We start from the raw sequence: 21920 nt of genomic DNA, 5'->3' as shown, positions 1-21920 counted from the left end.
GTCATGGGCGTAAGTGTGCTTACGGATTGGCGGGATAAGATTTTGCACTTCCTTCACAACAGTGTCAATCCGTTGGTTGTTGGCATCGTAGAAGGACCGATGAACAGTCAAATTAGCCTCTTCTGCCAATTGACTTGCCAAAGGACGCATCTCCTTTGTCAGGGCTTTGAGGGCTTCATTATCAAATTCTGCCCTGTTTTCTTGTTCACCGGGATAGCCCTTGGCAATATCAACTGGATCCAGGTCAGCTATCCATGCTTTGGCTCGAGTCAGTGCCAACAAAGCGCCAGCCCTGGTAGCAGATTGCTTCATCTCCTCTATCTGCGCCGGCGTCATTGATAACCTTGCTAGAGTGTCCTTGATCAATGTTGGTGCCGGTTTGTTGTATGAGACTGCACAGATAACCCATTGGGCGCCGGTATACAGTTGCTCTAGCAACGTATATGCTGCCTTCAGCTTCATCCACATGTCAGCGCCCAGATGAGCAACACGGCTACCTATAACGGTTTAAGACTTTGATGTTAAACCGACAATTTCAAAGATGGTTATTCAAGAAATATTGACAAGAGTATTTACAATATTGCAGAGGTCATGGCGTTTACTTGGCGCTTCAACCCAGTTAGCTCTTCCTTCACCGGTTTAAGAGCTGACTCAGCGTCTTCAGCCCACTTCAATAACGCAGTCTTTTCAGTTTCCCAGCTAGCACGTTCATTCTTGAACCCTTCCTTAAGTTGTTCCATGGCTGTTAAAGCGTTTTTCAACTCATCCTTGGCCTTGGAAGTCTCTGATTGCTGGGACTTGATATTCTCTTGAAGATCGGCAATTTTGGAGTCTTTGTTGTTTATATTGGCCTGCAGAGATCAGATGATGATGATATTTTTCTCAAAAGTCCCAAGCATATAACCAGTTATACACTTGGCACTTGGGGCTAATGTGGAATGCTTTTTTCTTACCAATTATTTAAAAAGTCCCAAGGCTCAATACAAGTATGAATGTTGGCACTTGGGGGCTAATGCATATTTGATCAAAAAGTACAAAGGCGAAAGGAGTTGGCAAAATGAATATTGGATCATGAAGTCCCGCTTCACCTTGATAAGGTTAAACCGGCCCAAGGGGGCTACTCAGTTGAAGCAATTTATTCACAAGTCCCGGTTTGTCTTCAAGAGATAAACCGACCATTGGGGGCTACAATGGAGATATACAGAACAAGCAAGATTAAAGTGCTTGGAAAGTTACCTCATAGCGCTCTTTCATCATGTTCACCAAGCCGGCCTCATAATCTCGGCTTGTGTAGAGGCGATGTAAGAAGCTGGAATGAAGTTCTTCGGCAGTAAAGTTGACATAGCTGGATAAATCTGTCTTCTCTTTCCCCTTGCCCATAGCAACAAATTCTTCCTTGGCGGTATGCTTTGCCAGGACAACCGGATTGCCAGGGCTGGTGTGACCTGTACCAGTGATAATAACATCATCGCCACCTTTTGACGAACTTGGCGGATTGACGGTATCCCTGGCTGGGCTCGGCGGATCAGCAGCTGGGCTTGGAGGCGTAGCATGCGGGCTTGATGGATCAACATGCGTTGCCGGGCCAGCTTCCGGCGGATTAGCATCAGTGGCTGGATCTTGTGGGGCAGAGTCATCCATGACAACCTCAATGTCTCTACCAGTATCTTCTGGGGTCTTCTCCGGTTCAGCTTCATCAGTGGGGCCACTGGTCTTGGCTTTCTTACTCAGTCGGGCCTTGGCACTACAATATCAAAACAAAATATTAGTATGGTAAACCGACGCATGAAGAAAAAAGCTAAAGGGCAGTATGCTGACCCAGCGACGGTCTTGAGGGGAGGCAATTGCGTGGTTGATGAGTCGCCAGATGAAGAGATAGAAGTTACCTGATAATTTGAATCAGACGGATTAAGTGGGTATCGGAAGCAACCCGCCAAGGGACAAGGTTTATTAAAAGAGGAAGAGACCTCTGGACGACGTTTTCGAGGTGGAGTGTCTGGTAAACCGGAGGAAGTGACTTGTTGGCCACTGTGTCGGGTTGTGCGACGACCTTCATGTTGCTGTGTCTTCAAAGAAAATTGTGGATCCAAATGAGCAAGAGGGTGAGAGCGTTTTACTTTCCGAACTGCACGGCGAAATTTTTGAACCAGCATGTGATCTGAACTGGAGGAAAGGGAGATTACCTCAACATGATCAGTGCGGCTGGCTTCCGCATCATCCTGATAATAGTCATTGTTAATAAGGTGTATGAAAAAGGAGCCAAGGGAGTCAAGTTCTACCTCTTGATCCGATTCTTCGATATCTTCGGGCGGATCAGCGGACTCGGCGGTTTTCCTCTTGGCTGGTTTCTTTGTGACCTTGCTTTTGGCACGAGGAGCCCTCGCCGGTTTATCTTGAGTTTTCCTCTTCCAGAAGGAATCTTTGGCCTGTAAAAATTAAACAAAGGATTATTATAGCAGTGTTAAAGTGGAGACGGATCAAAAAAGCACAAGGTTAAAGTTTTTACTGCTGACGGTTTGTTGGAGGCATAAAAAGGGAGCAACCCAGTTTGGCTGCATGCGGCGATCGGTTCGTCAAGCATCTTCTTCACACATTCAGTGACTTCATCATCAGTCATTTCTATTTCATTAAACCGTTGAGGATCTTTGGCGTCGCTGGTATACTCATGCATCAATCCAGAGCGGCGGCTTAAAGGTAGGATATGCCACGAAACCCAGCAGCGAACGAGGTCAACACCAGTCAAACCGTTGGTTAGGAGAGCCCGAAGCTTAGCGAGTTGAGGTGCATAAGCTTGTCGTTTCTTTGGCAGTTATTCGTTGCGGTAACGGGTGGCCATTGCTAAGCCGGTGAGCGCGGTAACCCGGCAAAGGATTTTCTCCAGCAGGGGCAGTGTTCTGACAATAAAACCATGTTTGGTTCCAATCTTTGGGATGGCTGTGGTGTTTTGCATGAGTGAAATCAACTTCTTTCCTCTTCTGGATTGACACCCCACCAAGTTCAGTGTTGGGACCGTCAGAGAACTCAGTTCGGCAGTTTAGATGGAAAAAATCCCAGAAGAGCTCAACAGATGGTTCTTCTTGAAGGTAAACTTCACAGAATACTTGAAAATTGCATATGTTGGACACGGAATTCGGTCCAATATCCTGTGGATGGAGTTGAAAGCTAGGAAGGACATCCCGGAAAAACTTTGATCCGGGAGGGCTGAATCCCCGGTCCAGGTGCTGCATGAACACAATCACTTCTCCATCTTGAGGCTCAGGAGGGCATTCAGAGCCAGGAACTCGCCAATGAAGAACATTTTTTGAAGCTAAAGCGCCAGTTACAACATATCCATTGATTTGGCGTTTCCGTGATCCGGGAAGGAACCCAGTTGCAAGCGGAGAATTGCTTGGTCATCTTGGAAAACAAACTGTAAAAGAAAAATGAAGGCCGGTTTACGATTGAAGGTTGATGTGCACCAGTCGGTGTTAAACCGGGGAATTTGATCAAGGCATATATGTGAGTTAAACCGAAATTTACTACTCAAGTCAAGATGGCGGTTTAAGTGAGGCCTAATGGCATATGGTGGATTATCGACTACTAAAGGTTAAACCGCCCTTAAACAGAAGAGGCAGAGCTGAAATCTACTAAGTGTTTACAGAAACATGTTTCACAGTATGGCAGTATAATTTTGGATCTACCGTGGTTCAATAAAGAAAATTTTTCTGAGCCCTACAATGGCGCTAAGAGGAACGGAGAAGGTCCAGATGGAGTTTTGTTTAGAACAGTAAGACGTTGTGGTGCGGAAGACTAAAGTTATGGATCTAACCGCAAAAGAAAACTATCAGGCATAGCTAGATTCAGTAAAGAGGTTAAGGGAAAGGCGGAGCACTGATGAATGTCGATGAACACAGATGAACCTGAAGTCCTAATGGGGATCTAGGGTTACGGGAAGAAAGCTTACCAAGGCCACGCAGCAGCGGAGGAGTATCGCAGGATCTCTGGTACGAACAGGGTGATGCAGCGGCCTAGTCGGTGCAGATTCGAGGATCGACGGCGGCGGCGGCGCTTGAGCTCTTCAGGTCGCGAGGAGGAAGACGAGAGGCAAGGAAAAAAAATGGAAAGACCCCCCGGCCCTATTTATAGAGAAAAGGGGATAAACGACAGGTGCGAGAATCGAGGGGCCTGAAGCGGCAAAAGGGGGCGCAGCTGTTGCCTCGATCTTCGAGAATTAATTAAAAAGAAGGGAATCTTCATAAATCTTTTTATGCAGAGATGCCATCATGATGATTTACTGCTGTGTCAGAAAATGACGTCATGGCGGTTCACCAAAGTTTACAGGGAGATGACAACATGGCGGTTTACAAGAATCGTCAGAAAACGCTCATGGAATTTTTCTAAAGTATTGAAGATTGACATGAATAGGTTCAAATCAATCTGGGGCCTAATGTTGAGGATATAACTACTGAGTGTAAACCGCCCAAGAGGGGCCGGTTCACGCTCAACTATATTGAAGCCTATGAAGACAAGAAGATGACGCTTTACTGATAAAGCTTAGAGGCCCAGAGCCCAAAGGCGGGTTAGGGCCCATAGTGATAAACCGCCACAATTGTATAATTTGTATTGTAAGTTAGGGAAAGGGAGAGACCGAGCCGAACACTTGTATGAGTCGGCCTCAGGACTCTGTAGACCGGCCGGGCGTCAACCTGCGTATATAAAGGGACGACCCGGCGGCGGTTCAAGGACAACACACAACAACTCGAGACTCAGGCAAAGCGTATTTGCTCCCTGGTCATCGAAACCCCAATATTTCCATCACAACTAGACGTAGGTTTTTACCTTCATCGAAGGGGCTGAACTAGTATAAACTCTCGTGTCCCTTGTCCGGTTTAACCCCTTCAAGCTAATCTCGTTGTGATGGCTCCACTACTAAGTCCTTCCGCTAGGACATCTGACGTGATATTTCCACGACACATACAGTGTGTGTGTGTGCGTGTGTGTAGTTTTGACAACACTATAACATCTTGTCATTTTGACAGTATGTGTGTAGTTTTAAATTTCAAAATGGAACAGCAGTATACCATCAAAGCATACAATAGTTCGGAGAGTAATTTTGACAATTCAAGCAAATTAATTGAACATATCCAGTAACAATGAGGCTGATCTAGGAAAGGGAGAGGCATTCTCATCTTGTCATCATGAACCTATCCAGTAGCTACAACGAAATGCCATTGCTAATCATGGTAGTAATGAATCATCACTCCCTCCAACACATTGCAGACCGAAGTACGTAAAATGCAAGCGGCCTAAAACGGCACATTGATGCCACACTGCTGCGGTTCAACATCTCCAGAAAAATTAAAATCATTCCCGGGTGTGTGCAAAACAGGGACATCACAAAACAGTTCACTCATTAGATGTTTTGGATTAGAATGCTAACTGAATTTAGACTACTAAAGTTCACTTGCCAGACAGAAATTTGGGTTTTTTGCTGCTGAACAAGGGTCATTTCAAACTGAATCCAGTAAACATCTGAACTCTTTGGATTTGTAAACATCTGAATTTACAGTAGATATTCTACTCCAAGATCAAGCCCAAACATCTGGATTACTTTAGCAAAGACTGAATATTTTTGAATCTGAACATTTTCGAATTTATGTCAGTTGCTGAACATGTTTCAATTGGAAACCTTGACGGCGCATCAGGCAGGAGAGGAGGGACTTACCACGATGCAGTCTATCGAGGACGCATTGGTGGCAAACGGAATTCCCCTCCTCCTCTGCGGAAGGACGCACAGCCGAGGCGGCGACCGGCGTGTGGATCATGACGCGGCGGCCGACGCACACGCGAGGTCGCGCAGATGCAGCGCAAGCCACTGCTTCTTGCCAGAAATGGACACGCAGTGGAGGCGACGAGGAGGACGTGTCGTCGCCGCGCGCGAGCAGGACAAGAAGCAGGAGGAAGAATAAATGATTTTTAGGGTGAAAGAAGGGAGCTGCAGGAGGCAGGCGAGAGGGGCAGGGGAGCTGCGCGAGCCAGAAGGGAGCGGTGGAGGAGGCAGCTGCAGCGGCGGAGGAGAATGCGCGGGAGAGCAGGGGAGCAGAGCGGCGAACCTTAACAGGGGAGCTCCGGCGCCCATGCTCCTGTGTCGGGGAGCGGCGTTCTGTCGATTGGAGACGACGAGGAGCGCGGGTTGTGTCGGGAGTTTGGCGAGGGGTTTTCTGTAAAAACGCCACTGCGACAATAATTTCGGGACGGAGGGAGTATTTGTTAGGGACAAGTACAGATTATCAGTTCTTCTGTTCATCTGAAGTAAAGTACTCCATCCGTCCCAAAATTCTTGTCTTAGATTTGTCTACATATAAATATATCTATTCATATTTTAGTGTTAGATACATCCGTATCTAGATAAATATAAGACAAAGAGTTTTGGACGAAGGGAGTATATTCTTAGGATCCTGATAAGTGCCACACGTGTTTTATGGCAAGTTTAGTGATGTGAGTATAAATACTTTAGTTGTCAAGCATAGCAACTTTCTTTTTGGATGACAAGTTTTAGTTTTTAGGGTTTGTTTTCTCTTTTTAGACGGCAATTTTAGTTGTAAAAAACGTCAGGCCAGAGTTTTTCGTGACACACGTGTGGCACTTATCATTTGAGTATTTTTTTTCCATTTCCCCTGTACTTTTATGTCGAGAGCTACACCTGTTTTCAACAAACTAACCTCGTAGAGAAGTTTATTTTTTGGTGGAAGCTTTGTCTCCCCCCAAATAGGTGAAGGCAGCTTCCGGTTTACAAATTCTTCAGTTGGTCAATATTGTACGTGCCGCCCTTATGTTTTCTTGAGAGCAAAGGCGCATTTCCCCAGTTGTCTGCGCCCGCATCAGTGCACGCAATGAACTCGAACTGCGAAACACCCGACGAAACAGTGGCACCCGATCCCGTGGCTCTCTCTACGTCACAGGAACATGTGTGGCCTTACGTGCAAACCGGCCGTGCATGGCTGTTGGCCGTGTGTGTACGCAGGGTCTCCTCTGGCTAGCTGCCACTAGGTCTAGTGAAGGTTTCATTTTCAATGGTTTTTGGTCTCATTTTTCTTTGGAGGAATGGTTTTTTTCCCTCTTAGAAGATGGTTTATTTTGCTACCTACTGGTTTTGAGTTGATTTATTGTTTACAAAAATGATAATGTCTTTTCTTTACAACATTTGTAGTATAGGTTGCAACTTGAAAGAAATGCACTCTTCTTATAGATATTCTGTTTAATGCAAGTATATCAGTGTCTCAACATAATAATTTGGATTCAACTAGCCTTTTCTTTCTCCAGCTGCCCCTTTTGCCCCTAGTGAACAAGTTTTCAAGTCTTGTCGTACCTAGCTAGTTGAAACTTCTCTAACGGACCCCTCCTCTCCTTTCCAAACGCCATGCCCCAACTCTTCCAACCAAAATGGGACCTCCAACTCCAAGGAGAATGTGCAGCTGGTCTTCCAATAACTCTCTGACTACACGTACACAAATTCAATCCCTTTGGGAACGTGAGTCTCACATGAAAAATGCATGAATTTCGCACAAGACGGCCTGAAACCTTAAACCTGTATGAGTTGAAGCCTGTACCGTGGGATGTGTTATAGATGTTGAAAATATTAGCACCTTTTCTATTAATCTAATCCACGAGTAAACAATAGGTATGGCAATCATAGTATGCAACCCATACCGATACCTAAGCATGTGAGCATATACAGTACATAGAATCAAAACATTTATGAACACAACATATACGGCTAGTACATGAACGAGTAAGTGAGGGATGAACAAATCATACCCTTCGGTTGGCCAGGCCAACGCGGCGGCGACGACAACAGTCCTGGCATCGTATGTGGCCTTCTTCTTGGTGGCGGCGTCGTCGGCCATGATGTCGATGCAGGAAAGTAGTGGAAGCAGAGGAGGATGGAGACGGGGACAGATCGGTAACAGTTGCGCCGACGCTCCCCAAAAACCTTATTGTCGTTCTCCAGGACAGGATAGCAGCACACCGAGAGGAACAGTAGATGACGGCTAGGATTATGCAGGAGGAGTGAGTAAGTGATTTAGGGTTCACTCCATAGGCCAGCGCCTCCTTATATAGGTCGTCGGGTAGACGAGCCTCAGACTGGCTTAGGCCCACGACCAAGTCGACGCACCCCGGGAAGGATCGGCTCATTCCCGCAACCCGCAACACACGCTCGTGCCGTGCCATGGCGGGCGGTGGTGGTAGAGGAGCAGGCGTGTACAACTCCTCTTCCCAAGCTCCCAATGACAAGTGGTAGAGCAGTTCTTATAAAGGGGTATTAACTCTCCTCAACTAGCAAAGTGGTACTAAACTTCCCACCACCTGCCATATACCTACATGGGTATCAAGATTAGTCAGGAATTATTGTTCATGTGGGCCCAAAGCCCGTCTATGATTCAACAGTAGAATGTGCCCATTTTTATGTGTTAGTGGAGTAGAAACAACAGACATAACAATAAATAAAATACGCAAATATTTGATGGTTTTGATCGGGTGGGGTACATGAATTGTATTGGATCCACATCATGCATATGATATTAGTGTATGATACTACCTTTATAGTGCATAGTAACATAGATTAGTATCATACATAACCTTATTTGTTGTCATGCATGACACATAGTAGCATAACATTTATTATAATACAGTATCTACCTATGTTACTTTAACCATCTCTTTCTTTTTTATTTGTCTGCCACATCAGCATGTTTACTAGCCCCGAGTGCGTGATACCGGCTAATATACCACTACTATGGCTAGCTTTAGGCTGGTCGTAGTGGGTGTATCATAGCTAGTATCATGCATGTCAACTAGACAATTTTGATGAGGTGGCATAGAATTAAATGAAAAAGAGAGGGTTGAGTATCATATTATGATACAATATCATAAGAAATTTATACTACTATGTGTCATGCATGGCAATATATGAGAACACCTATGATACTAATATATAATACTATACACTATAAATGTAGTATCATATAGTAGTATCATATGCATGATACTAGTATATGATACTTTGACTATGACCATCCTTAGGCCGCACGAGAAATTGGCACTCAATGTAATGGTGAAAAATGTCCAAAATCCGATTTTCTTACCTTACTGCTCCGCTCCGTGGACTGCGACATGACACGGATGTTTTAACTTGTGCTAGGTAAAGTTGAGTTGATACACAAGTGGCGCTTTTCCCTCTCCCCTCTAGCGCTGCCCCCGCGAGGTGACGGGGAGGGCCTCCAAGCGCGCCGACCCAGACCTCTCCCTCCTTTCCCTTCCCATGCCTTGCCAACGCCAGAGGGCGCCGGCGGCGGCGGGGCGCTGGTGGCCTCCTGCGAGGTGGGCCGGTCCTGGCCTCCTCCCTGAGCCGGAGCGCGGTGCTGGTGCTGGGCGCTGCGGCGTGATGACGTGTTGGCGTGACGGCGACACATGTGGGCGGTGACGGCGCGTAGGTATGGCAGTGCTCTGGGCAACATGGTGGCGGGGCGCTCCTGTGCTACGATGGCCAGATCTAGCCGGCAAGCCGGCAGGAGGCGCGGGTTGCGGTAGTGCGGGCCAGTGGCCATGGTCCTGCCTTCCGATAGCGGCGGTGGCGGTCATCCTTGGCCTCTAGGCGGTGTTGCTGCGGCGGGCAGGGATGGTGGTGCGTGCCGATGATGGCTGCAGTGAAATGGCGGCTGCGGCCCGGCTGGTGGCGCATGGCGGTGGTGCGACGACCTCTCTTCTCCCGGGACTGGGCCGGTGGCGTGCAGGGCTGGATGCCAGCGATGCATGCTGTGGCAGCGGCTCGGTCCTAGGGTTTGTGCCTGGGCAGGCCGGATCTAGGCCCAGGGCAGATCGGGGTTCGTTCCCCGGGTAGGTGAGGTTGGTCCTGGCTTGGGTTGCGTCCGTGTATGGTGTCATCACGGATGCAGTGCATGGTGGTGGTGGTCCTGACTATGCCCCTCGTCTTGTACCTCGATGCCGATGACCGCGGATTTGGCGCCGTGTAAGCTCCTGGGTTAGGCCCAGGGATTGGCGGCAGCCGTCGGCAGTCTTTGGGTCGTGTCCCCCCGATTGACTGGGACTGGACGCGGATACAGGCGTTGATGCCTCCTACTGTGGAGGTGTTGACCAAGATCCAGGGACTGATGCTGAGCTAGGAGTGGAAGGAGTGCCTTCTAATCTTCCTACCGGGGTTAGTGCGTCGTGAGGTGGATGGGTGGCGAGGTCTTGGGACAGGGATGCTGGGGCGGTGGCCCTATGTAGCGCCCGGATAAGTAAGCTACAATAACCCTCTACTAATGATGCAATGTCACCACGATTACTTTTGTAATCTCGCGATGATTCAAATCCCGTTTGAATTCAAATTCAAAATCAAGTCAACTATAAAAGTTTTCAAAAGTCAAAATTAAAATGTTTTGGTTGTGAAAAATAATTCATAAGTAATAATGGTGGTGATGTAGCGTGGAACCCTAGATGTCGATCTTTCACAATTTGGAGAGGATCCTACCGAGAACACGAAGAACACAAGGGAAAAAAAGGAGAGAAATCACTCAAACCAACGAGATTCGATTACACATGTGCTAGATTCTCGAAACACAAAGAGATTAGCCATTGGACATCTGTACGACATCACACTCCAAAGTGTCTTCATATGCTCCAATTTTGAATCGCTTAGCCATTGGACCTTGTAGGGATGCGGGTGCTTCATCTTGAGCAATTGGAGCTTGGAGCATAGTTCTTCACTGGCCAAGTTGTGACAACTCCCTCCATTGATGATGACCTTGATGGACCTTCCATTCATGTCGGCCTTGGTGTGGAAGATGTGGCATCTTTGGTCTTCGTCTTGTTGATGTTGAAGAGTCAGGACTTTGGAGATAACGAGAGCGGGGCTCGAATCCTCATCACAAAAGACTTGATCATCTTCATCGTCATTCATGCGTCGGTGCATGGCCACTTTCTCAAGGGCTTCCATCTCCTCTTCACTCATGGAGTCATAGGTTACGTCGTTGTTGAGGATCATGGTGCGCTTGTTGGTACACTCAAAGGACTTGTGGCCTCGGCCGCCGCATGTGAAACATTTGCTGGAACTTGTCTTGATGGTCTCATTGGTTCGAGTAGATGATGGTGCTTGCGGCTTGAAGTTGCTTGTAGTAGGAGGACGGCTTGAGGTTGTCAAAGTTTTCTTGTAACTCGACTTGTCGCCGTTGCTTGTAGATGGCTTGGTTGAGGTAGAAGGTGTTGGAGCCATTGAAGCTTGGGTGTTGGAGAAGTCGTAGCTCTTGGACGAGTACTTGGCGTACTTGAAGTCATCTTGCACTTGACGTTCCGGTTTGGTAGCTTGATGCACGAGCTCAATGAGGTTGGAGTAGGGTTGGAAGTTGGCAATCTTCTTGATGGGATGATTGAGGACATGTAAGAAACGCGCCATAGTTTGGTCATCATCTTCCGTTACATTGGCTCTTATCATGGATATCTCCATTTCCTTGTAGTATTCTTCAACATTCTTTGTTCCTTACTTGAGCAGTTGGAGCTTCTTGAAGAGATCGCAGTTGTAGTAGGTGGGAACAAAGCGTGCTCGCATTTCATCTTTCATTTGATCCCAAGTGGTGATTGGTGGTTCACCTCTTGCTTTGCGGCGCTCAATGACTTGTTCCCACCATGAGCACATAGTCTTGGAACTCAAGGGATGCCATAGCAATCGTCTTCTCTTCCTCATAGTTGTGAAAACGAAAGATCTTGTCGACCTTCAATGCCCATGAAAGGTGCTCTTCGGGATCATTGCTTCCATTGAACTTGGGCATGGTGAACTTGAGCTTGCCATAGCATTGCTCTTCATCGTGTTGAGGTCGAGGGTGATGATGACGCCCTTGACGTGGAGGATTTTCAATATCATATTGCTCTTGGCGTGGAGGATTTCCATAGTCATCTTGCTCTTGTTGAACTTGATGTTGTGGAGGAGCTTGTAGAGCTTGTGGAGGAGCTTGAGGAATTTGACAATGCACTCTTGGTTGGTAGTTTCACTCTTCAATTTCTTCGCGAAGTGCTTACTCTTGATTGCGCATATCTTGGTTGTGGATGGCAATGGCTCGACTTGAATCTTGAAGGGCACGTTGCGCCTTAAGAGCTTGTGCTTCACGTTGTTGTTGTTGAAGACGTTGAGCTTCAGCGTCTTGTTCATCTTGATGTTGTCGTGCTCGCTCTTCCTCTTGGAGACGTTGACATTGCCTTTCTTGTGCTTGTGCAAGAGGGACTTGGTGTTGTTTATGACGATGTGCTTTCTCGTCAACTTGCTTTTGTGGATGATTGCCGTGTAGAGGATTGCGAGATGCTTGATGGTCTTGACGTGCGGCTCGATGTAGAGTGTTCGATGTCGGTGTACTTGAGCCGGAGAAGGTGTCGTAGGTGTGTCCACTCGAATGCCTCCGTCTTGAGTAGGAAGAAGTGGTAGAATGGCGGTTCACCAACAAGGCACGAATCTCATCCATTCTTGCATTATTATCTTGTTTGTGAGCATCGAGCTTTTTCTCGAAGTAGTCTCTTGTTCGTTGCTCGGAGAGTCGCAAGTCGGTGGCGAGATTGTCGATGCGGTCGCTCATTGCTTGTTGTTCTTGGTGCAAAGCTCTTTTTGCACCGAAAGGTGGCTCTTGGTGACATATGATGACATGTCGTCATCTTGCTCGATGAAGAGTGGGTTGGTAGAAGAACTTGGCCTATCCATCATTCCAAGCAAATATGTGAGTGGGAGAAAGAGAAGAACTTATACCAAATGTACCTTGACTGTTGTTGAACATGGATCAATGATCACTCAAATATGTAACAAGGAAATAGCACAATTGGTACCAATTCTTGTCGGTTCTCACACCTACACAAGTAAATGCTTATGGTGGATCTTGGTTAGGGTGGTGGCACAAAATTTGATGCAATTGTTAGTGAGCCTCAGTAATGTTGAAAAAGATTCACAAATTTGCAAATGCAACAAGTAGACCAATAGCAAGATATGGTACACGGAGACACACACGCAAATAGATAAGTGGGGTCGTGATGTCTACTACACAACCTTCTTCTTGTAGACGTTGTTGGGCCTGCAAGTGCACATGTTTGTAGGACAGTAGCAAATTTCCCTCAAGTGGATGACCTAAGGTTTATCAATCCGTAGGAGGCGCAGGATGAAGATGGTCTCTCTCAAACAACCCTGCAACCAAATAACAAAAAGTCTCTTGTGTCCCCAACACACCCAATACAATGGTAAATTGTATAGGTGCACTAGTTCGGCGAAGAGATGGTGATACAAGTGCAATATGGATGGTAGATATAGGTTTTTGTAATCTGAAATAATAAAAACAGCAAGGTAACTAATGATAAAAGTGAGCGTAAACAGTATTGCAATGATAGGAAACAAGGCCTAGGGTTCATACTTTCACTAGTGCAAGTTCTCTCAACAATAATAACATAGACAAATAATATAACAAGCCCTCAACATGCAACAAAGAGTCACTCCGAAGCCACTAATAGCGGAGAACAAACGTAGAGATTATGGTAGGGTACGAAACCACCTCAAAGTTATTCTTTCGGATCAATCTATAAAAGAGTTCGTACTAGAATAACACCTTAAGACACAAATCAACCAAAACCCTAATGTCACCTAGATACTCCATTGTCACCTCAAGTATCCATGTGCATGATTATACGATATGCATCACACAATCTCAGATTCATCCAACCAACACAAAGTACTTCAAAGAGTGCCCCAAAGTTTCTATTGTAGAGTCAAGAACGTGTGCCAACCCCTATGCATAGGTTCCCAATGTCATGAAACCCGCAAGTTTATCACCAAAACATACATCAAGTGGCACATGACATCCCATTGTCACCACAGATAATCATGGCAAGACATACATAAAGTGTTCTCATAAAAGACACAATTCGATAAGATAACTTCAAAGGGGAAACTCAATTCATCACAAGAGAGTATAGGGGGAGAAACATCATAAGATCCAACTACAATAGCAAAGCTCGGGATACATCAAGATCGTGCTATACAGGGAACACGAGAGAGAACACGAGAGAGAGAGATCCAACACATAGCTACTGGTACATACCCTCAGCCCCGAGGGTGAACTACTCCCTCCTCGTCATGGATAGCGCCGGGATGATGAAGATGGCCACCGGTGATGGGATCTCCCGAGAGGTTTTTGGTGGCTACAGAGGCTTGCGGCGGCGGAACTCCCGATCTATCTTCTGTTCTGGAAGTTTTAGGGTACGTAGGTATATATGGGTGAAAGGAGTACGTCGGTGGAGCTACGGGGGCCCCACGAGGTAGGGGGGCGCGCCCCGGGGGGGGCACCCTCGTGAGCACCTCCCGTATCTTCTGACGTGGGGTCCAAGTCCATCAGGTGGGTTTCCTTCCAAAAATAACTTCTCCAGTTGATTTCGTTCCGTTTTGACTTCGTCTGATATTCCTTTTCCTCGAAACACTGAAAGAGGCACAAAACAACAAATCTGGGCTGGGCCTCCGGTTAATAGGTTAGTCCCAAAAATAATGTAAAAGTGGATAATAAAGCCCAATATTGCCTAAAACAGTATATAAAGTAGCATGGAGCAATCAAAAATTATAGATACGTTGGAGACGTATCAAGCATCCCCAAGCTTAATTCCTGCTCGTCCTCGAGTAGGTAAATGATAAAAAAGAATTTTTGATGCGGAGTGATACTTTGGCATAATTTCAATGCAAATCTTCTTAATTGTGGCATGAATATTCAGATCCGAAAGATTCAAGACAAAAGTTCATATTGACACAAAAGTAATAATACTTCAAGCATACTAATCAAAGCAATCATGTCTTCTCAAAATAGCATGGCAAAAGAAAGTTCATCCCTACAAAATCATATAGTTAGGCCATGCTTCATTTTCGTCACACAAAGATGTTCCCAACTTCTATACCCCCGATGACAAGCCAAGCAATTGTTTCATACTTAAATAATCTCAAACTTTTTCAACCTTCACGCAATACATGAGCGTGAGCCATGGATATAGTACTATGGGTGGAATAGAATATGATGATGGGGATTGTGTGGAGAAGACAAAAAAGGAGAAAGTCTCACATTGACGAGGATAATCAACGGGCTATGGAGATGCCCATCAATTGATGTCAACATGGGGAGTAGGGATTGCTATGCAACGGATGCACTAGAGCTATGAATGCTCAATAAAAGAAAACTAGTGGGTGTGCATCCAACTCGCTTGCTCATGAAGACCTAGGGCATTTGAGGAAGCCCATCGTAGGAATATACAAGCCAAGTTCTATAACAAAAAATTCCCACTAGTATAAAAAGACAACTTATGAGACTCACTACATGAAGAACAAGGTGCTACTTTGAAGCACAATATATGAGAGTCACTACATGAAGAACAGGGTGCTACTTTGAAGCACAAGTGTGGAAAAAGAGATAGTAGCATTGCCCTTTTTATTTATTTTATTTATTTTCTTTTTTGGGCCTTTTTTGGCCTTTTTTGGGAAATGCTCTAATAATGATGATAATCACACTTCTATTGATTACAACATAAGGATTACAACTCGAAACTTAGAACAAGATATGACTCTATATGAATGCCTCTCGTGGTGTACCGAGATGGTGCAATGAATCAAGAGTGACACGTATGAAAAATAATGCATGGTGGCTTTGCCACAAATACGATGTCAACTACATGACCATGCGATGGCAATATGAAAAAATAATGTATGTCATGATGATGATGATGGAAGTTGCATGGCAATATATCTCGGAATGGCTATGGAAATGCCATGATAGGTAGGTATGGTGGCTGTTTTGAGGAAGATATAAGGAGGTTTATGTGTGATAGAGCGTATCGTATCACGGGGTTTGGATGCACCGGCGAAGTTTGCACCAACTCTCAAGGTGAGAAAGGGCAATGCACGGTACCGAAGAGGCTAGCAAAGGCGGAAAGGTGAGAGTGCGTATAATCCATGGACTCAACATTAGTCAAAAGAACTCATATATTTATTGCAAAAATTTAGAAGCCATCAAAAATTCAAGTACTACGCGCATGCTCCTAGGGGGATAGATTGGTAGGAAAAGACCATCGCGCGTCCCCGATCGCCACTCATAAGGATGCACAAGCCAGGTACACTTCATGTTTCAAATTTGTTACACAACTTTAACCATACGTGCATGCTACGGGACTTGCTAACTTCAAAACAAGCATTCTTTAAATTCATAATCACCCAACTAGCATGACTTTAATATCACTACCTCCATATCTCAAAACAATTATCAAGTATCAAACTTTTCTTAGTATTCAACACACTCATAAGAAAGTTTCACATATCTTGAATACCAAGTATATTAATATTAAGCAAATTACCATGCCATTAACGACTCTCAAAATAATCTAAGTGAAGCATGAGAGATCAATAGTTTCTTTAAAACAAATCCACCACCGTGCTCTAAAAGATATAAGTGAAGTGCTAGAGCAAAAATTATCATGCTCAAAAGATATAAGTGAAGCACTATGAGCAAAACTATCAAGATCAAAAGATATAAGTGAAGCACATAGAGTATTCTAACAAATTCCAATTCATGTATGGCTCTCTCTCATTTAATAATTTCAGATCTTGATACTTTATTCAAACAGCAAGCAAAGCTAAATAAAACTACATTGCAAGGATAGCACAACTCATGTGAAGAAGCAAAAACTTAGGCTCAACCGATAGTAACCGATAGTTGTTGAAGAAGAAAGGTGGGATGCCTACCGGGGCATCCCCAAGCTTAGATGCTTGAGACTTCTTGAAATATTATCTTGGGGTGCTTTGGGCATCCCCAAGCTTTAGCTTTTGTGTCTCCTTAATTCCTCTCATATCATGGTTTCTCTTTTTATCAAAAAGCTTCATTCACAACAAACTCAACAAGAACTCGTGAGATAGGTTAGTATAAACCAATGCAAAACCTTACCATTTCCTACTGTAACAAATCACTAAAATTATTATTCAACATTGCATACTAAATGCCTCTGCATATTTAATACTCCTATCCTCAAATAGAATCTTTAAACAAGCAAACATATGCAAACAATGCAACCATAACAGCAATCTGCCAAAACAGTACAGTCTGTAAAGAATGCAAGAGTCATCATACTTCCCTAACTCCAAAAATTATGAACTAAAATTCCCACTGTAATAAATTTATCATAGATCAATATGCAAATTTTTTCAACATTATATCATTCTCTGACTTTTCTAGGGAATTTCTGCAACAGGGGTAAACTTTCTGTTTTCAAACAGCAACATGTATACAAGCAAAATAAGCATGGCAAAGGCTATCCTTGACTTCTTTATTGAAACTAAAGATTAAAAACATTAATATAAATAACATCAAGAAAATACTAACAAAAGAAAATGACGCTCCAAGCAAAACACATATCATGTGGTGAATAAAAATATAGCTCCAAGTAAAGTTACCGATGGTACGAAGACGAAAGAGGGGATGCCTTCCGGGGCATCACCAAGCTTAGGCTCTTGGTTGTCCTTGAATATCTTGGGGTGCCATGGGCATCCCCAATCTTAGGCTCTCTTCCACTCCTTATTCCATAGTCCATCGAATCTTTACCCAAAACTTGAAAACTTCACAACACAAAACTCAACAGAAAACTCGTAAGCTCCGTTAGTATAAGAAAATAAAACCACCACTTAGGTACTGTAATGAACTCATTCTAAATTCATATTGTTGTAATATATACTGTACTCCAACTTATCTATGGCTCATACCTTACGGTACTACTCATAGATTCATCAAAATAAGCAAACAACACATAGAAAACAGAATCTGTCAAAAACAGAACAGTCTGTAGTAATATGTATCAAACGTATACTTCTGGAAATCCAAAAATTCTACCAAATTAGGAAGTACTAAGAAATTCGTGTAACAATCCAGAGAAAAAAGAATCAGATCGAGAGCACGTTTCTGTGAATTAACAAAACTAATTTACTGGGTGCAAAAGTTTCTGATTTTCAGCAGGATCAACACAACTATCACCGTAAGCTATCCTAAAGGTCTTACTTGGTACTTTATTGAAACAAAAGCTATAAAACATGATTACTACAGTAGCATAATCATGTGGACACACAAAAACAGTAAGGATAAATATTGGGTTGTCTCCCAACAAGCGCTTTTCTTTAATGCCTTTCTAGCTAGGCATGATGACGGCAATGATGCTCACATAAAGGATAAGAATTAAAACATAATGGGAGCATCATGAAGCATATGACTAGCACATTTAAGTCTAACAAACTTCCTATGCATAGGGATTTTGTGAGCAAACAACTTATGGGAACAATAATCAACTAGCATAGGAAGGCAAAACAAGCATAACTTCAAAATTTTAAGCACATAGAGAGGAAACTTGACATTATTGCAATTCCTACAAGCATATATTCCTCCCTCATAATAATTTTCAGTAGCATCATGAATGAATTCAACAATATAACCAGCACCTAAAGCATTCTTTTCATGACCTACAAGCATAGAAAATTTACTACTCTCCTCATAAGCAAAATTCTTCTCATTAATAGTAGTGGGAGCAAACTCAACAAAGTAACTATCATATGATTGAAAGTTAAGATCAAGATGACAAGTTTCATGATTATCATTATTCTTTAAAGCATACTTGTCATGACAATAATCATCATAGATAGGAGGCATGCTTTCATCATAGTAAATTTTCTCATCAAAGCTTGGGGGACAAAAAATATCATCTTCATCAAACATAGCTTCCCCAAGCATGTGGCTTCGCATATCATTAGCATCATGGATATTCAAGGAATTCATACTAACAACATTGCAATCATGCTCATCATTCACATATTTCATGCCAAGCATTCCATGTAATTCTTCTTCTAGCACTTTGGCACAATTTTCCTTTCCATCATACTTACGAAAGATATTAAAAAGGTGAAGCGTATGAGACAAACTTAATTCCATTTTTTTGTATTTTTCTTCTATAAACTAAACTAGTGATAAAACAAGAAACAAAAAGATTCAATTGCAAGATCTAAAGATATACCTTCAAGCACTCACCTCCCCGGCAACGGCGCCAGAAAAGAGCTTAGTTGACGGGGTGTGAGTGAGTGCCCTTTTACCTAGCCTCCCCGGCAATGGCACCAGAAAATAGCTTGATGTCTATTACACAACCTTCTTCTTGTAGACGTTGTTGGGCCTGCAAGTGCACATGTTTGTAGGACAGTAGCAAATTTCCCTCAAGTGGATGACCTAAGGTTTATCAATCTGTAGGAGGCGTAGGATGAAGATGGTCTCTCTCAAACAACCCTGCAACCAAATAACAAAAAGTCTCTTGTGTCCCCAACACACCCAATACAATGGTAAATTGTATAGGTGCACTAGTTCGGCGAAGAGATGGTGATACAAGTGCAATATGGATGGTAGATATAGGTTTTTATAATCTGAAATAATAAAAACAGCAAGGTAACTAATGATAAAAGTGAGCGTAAACGGTATTGCAATGATAGGAAACAATGCCTAGGGTTCATACTTTCACTAGTGCAAGTTCTCTCAACAATAATAACATAGATAGATAATATAACAAGCCCTCAACATGCAACAAAGAGTCACTCCGAAGCCACTAATAGCGGAGAACAAACGTAGAGATTATGGTAGGGTACGAAACCACCTCAAAGTTATTCTTTCGGATCAATCTATAAAAGAGTTCGTACTAGAATAACACCTTAAGACACAAATCAACCAAAACCCTAATGTCACCTAGATACTCCATTGTCACCTCGAGTATTCGTGGGCATGATTATACGATATGCATCACACAATCTCAGATTCATCTATTCAACCAACACAAAGTACTTCAAAGAGTGACCCAAAGTTTCTATCGGAGAGTCAAGAACGTGTGCCAACCCCTATGCATAGGTTCCCAATTTCACAAAACCCACAAGTTGATCACCAAAACATACATCAAGTGGCACATGATATCCCACTGTCACCACAGATAATCATAATCACGGCAAGACATACATCAAGTGTTCTCATAAAAGACTCAATCCGATAAGATAACTTCAAAGGGGAAACTCAATTCATCACAAGAGAGTAGAGGGGGAGAAACATCATAAGATCCAACTACAATAGAAAAGCTCGGGATACATCAAGATCGTGCCATAGAGGGAACACGAGAAAGAACACGAGAGAGAGGGATCAAACACATCGCTACTTGTACATACCCTCAGCCCCGAGGGTGAACTACTCCCTCCTCGTCATGGATAGCGCCGGGATGATGAAGATGGCCACCGGTGATGGGATCCCCCTCCGGCAGGGCGCCGGAACAGGCTCCCGAGAGGTTTTTTGTGGCTACAGAGGCTTGCTGCGGCGGAACTCCCGATCTATCTTTTGTTCTAGAAGTTTTAGGGTACGTAAGTATATATGGGTGAAAGGAGTACGTCGGTGGAGCTACAGGGGCCCCACAAGGTAGGGGGCGCGCCGGGGGGGGGGGGTGCCCCCACCCTCGTGAGCACCTCCCGTATCTTCTGACGTGGGGTCCAAGTCCATTAGGTGGGTTTCCTTCCAAAAATAACTTCTCCAGTTGATTTCGTTCCGTTTTGACTCCGTCTGATATTCCTTTTCCTCGAAACACTGAAATAGGCATAAAACAACAAATCTGGGCTGGGCCTCCAGTTAATAGGTTAGTCCCAAAAATAATATAAAAGTGGATAATAAATCCCAATATTGCCTAAAACAGTAGATAAAGTAGCATGGAGCAATCAAAAATTATAGATACGTTGGAGACGTATCAGGTCGTGCAACCAAGTAATGAGCCAAAATGTGGAGACGAGAAAAATGCTCTTGTTGCACAACACTAGAGAGACGCTAGCACGATTGTACAATAGGCAGATACGAAACTTGTGCACAACCTACTAAACAAAAATGCAACGACTTCTATCCCAAGTATGCTATATGTATGGTATTCCGGTGATATGATCCAAGATGATCGAGTATGACAATCTTAATTTAGTATGATGCTATGGTTCTTGCTTATAAGATCTTTGCTTATCTTTCCCTTTTGCTTAAAAGCTTGTTTGGCTCTTTCTCTCTTGAGATATTTTCTCATGCAAAACTTCACGAACCAAGATAGCAATTCTGTATGCGATGGCAACTTTGTGACACAAAAGACGATACCAAGATATGCACCACTATGATATGGTATGTATGCTATGGGAAGTATGATCACTAATGTGCACAAGTCACATTGCCGGCAATACTCAAAGGCTAGTCTCTATGGGTAAGCAACGCAAAAGTAAGGGTATGGTGGTTATCAATGCAATGTCAATGAGTAGACAAAGATGTCGTCGAGGTTACCGCCGAGGTAGTCAAAATTTTGTAGAGGTCGATGTCGGAGATGACGAGTCCTTGGCGAAGATGAGCAGTGGTGATGTTGATGTCGAACTATACCTATATAGCCGAAACACGATAGGACATGGGAACCACAACTCAAATTCTCAAAGACCAAAGACAAATGGTGGTAGCGGAATGCGGAGGTGGTATAGTGGATGATGTGGTGAAAACCCTAGGCAGAGATGCCAAAGTTTGGAAAATTTGATGGTGTATATTGATGTTGGAACCTATCTAGGTGGATGGGGGATGTCGATAGCTTCTCAATGAGCTAAAGAACGCAAAAATGGACTCCAGATGTGGAAGTTATGGGGAAAACTGTCAAACAGCCAAAACTGAAACTGGGAAGGGCGGTGGTACCGCTTTGTGGGGCGGTAGAACCGGTTGTGGTGCTCAGCGGTAGTATCGGTTTTGGAGGGCGGAAGTACCGCCGGGGTCGGGAAAGCTGGATCTTGGCGATTTTGGGGCGGAAATGGATGATTTTGGGGTCAA

General features: G+C 44.1%; 1 protein-coding gene across 2 annotated transcripts; it reads right to left on the bottom strand.

Annotated features, from left to right (window-relative positions):
* Window positions 1-278: 278 nt before the first annotated feature.
* Window positions 279-4722, bottom strand: LOC123137009 (histone-lysine N-methyltransferase SETD2). 2 transcript variants are annotated; one of them, XM_044556542.1, is made up of 7 exons: window positions 2507-4719; window positions 2280-2426; window positions 1968-2219; window positions 1819-1886; window positions 1237-1744; window positions 577-851; window positions 279-497 (listed from the first exon to the last, which is right to left on the bottom strand). In XM_044556542.1, exons 1-7 carry the CDS (start codon window positions 2669-2671, stop codon window positions 494-496), a joined length of 1419 nt encoding a protein of 472 aa, XP_044412477.1. In that variant the 5' UTR covers window positions 2672-4719; the 3' UTR covers window positions 279-493. The 2 variants fall into 2 exon arrangements, with proteins under 2 accessions (XP_044412477.1, XP_044412476.1); XM_044556541.1 differs by having other exon boundaries at window positions 1819-2219; window positions 2507-4722.
* Between the last annotated feature and the right edge of the window lie 17198 nt (window positions 4723-21920).

Source organism: Triticum aestivum, chromosome 6B (assembly GCF_018294505.1).
Source record: "Triticum aestivum cultivar Chinese Spring chromosome 6B, IWGSC CS RefSeq v2.1, whole genome shotgun sequence".
Taxonomy (NCBI): domain Eukaryota; kingdom Viridiplantae; phylum Streptophyta; class Magnoliopsida; order Poales; family Poaceae; genus Triticum; species Triticum aestivum.
The sequence above is the reverse complement of the archived record's forward strand: the minus strand, read 5'-3'. Positions and strand labels throughout refer to the sequence as shown.

What these genes read in the sequence shown, in the direction of transcription:
- LOC123137009 (XM_044556541.1), bottom strand. Translation starts at nt 2,671, where the DNA reads ATGCATGAGTATACCAGCGACGCCAAAGATCCTCAACGGTTTAATGAA. An exon ending in CCTCCAACAAACCGTCAGCA is followed by an intron (nt 2,427 to 2,506) that starts GTAAAAACTTTA and finishes TAATTTTTACAG; the next exon opens with GCCAAAGATTCCTTCTGGAA. An exon ending in CCCCTCAAGACCGTCGCTGG is followed by an intron (nt 1,745 to 1,818) that starts GTCAGCATACTG and finishes TTGATATTGTAG; the next exon opens with TGCCAAGGCCCGACTGAGTA.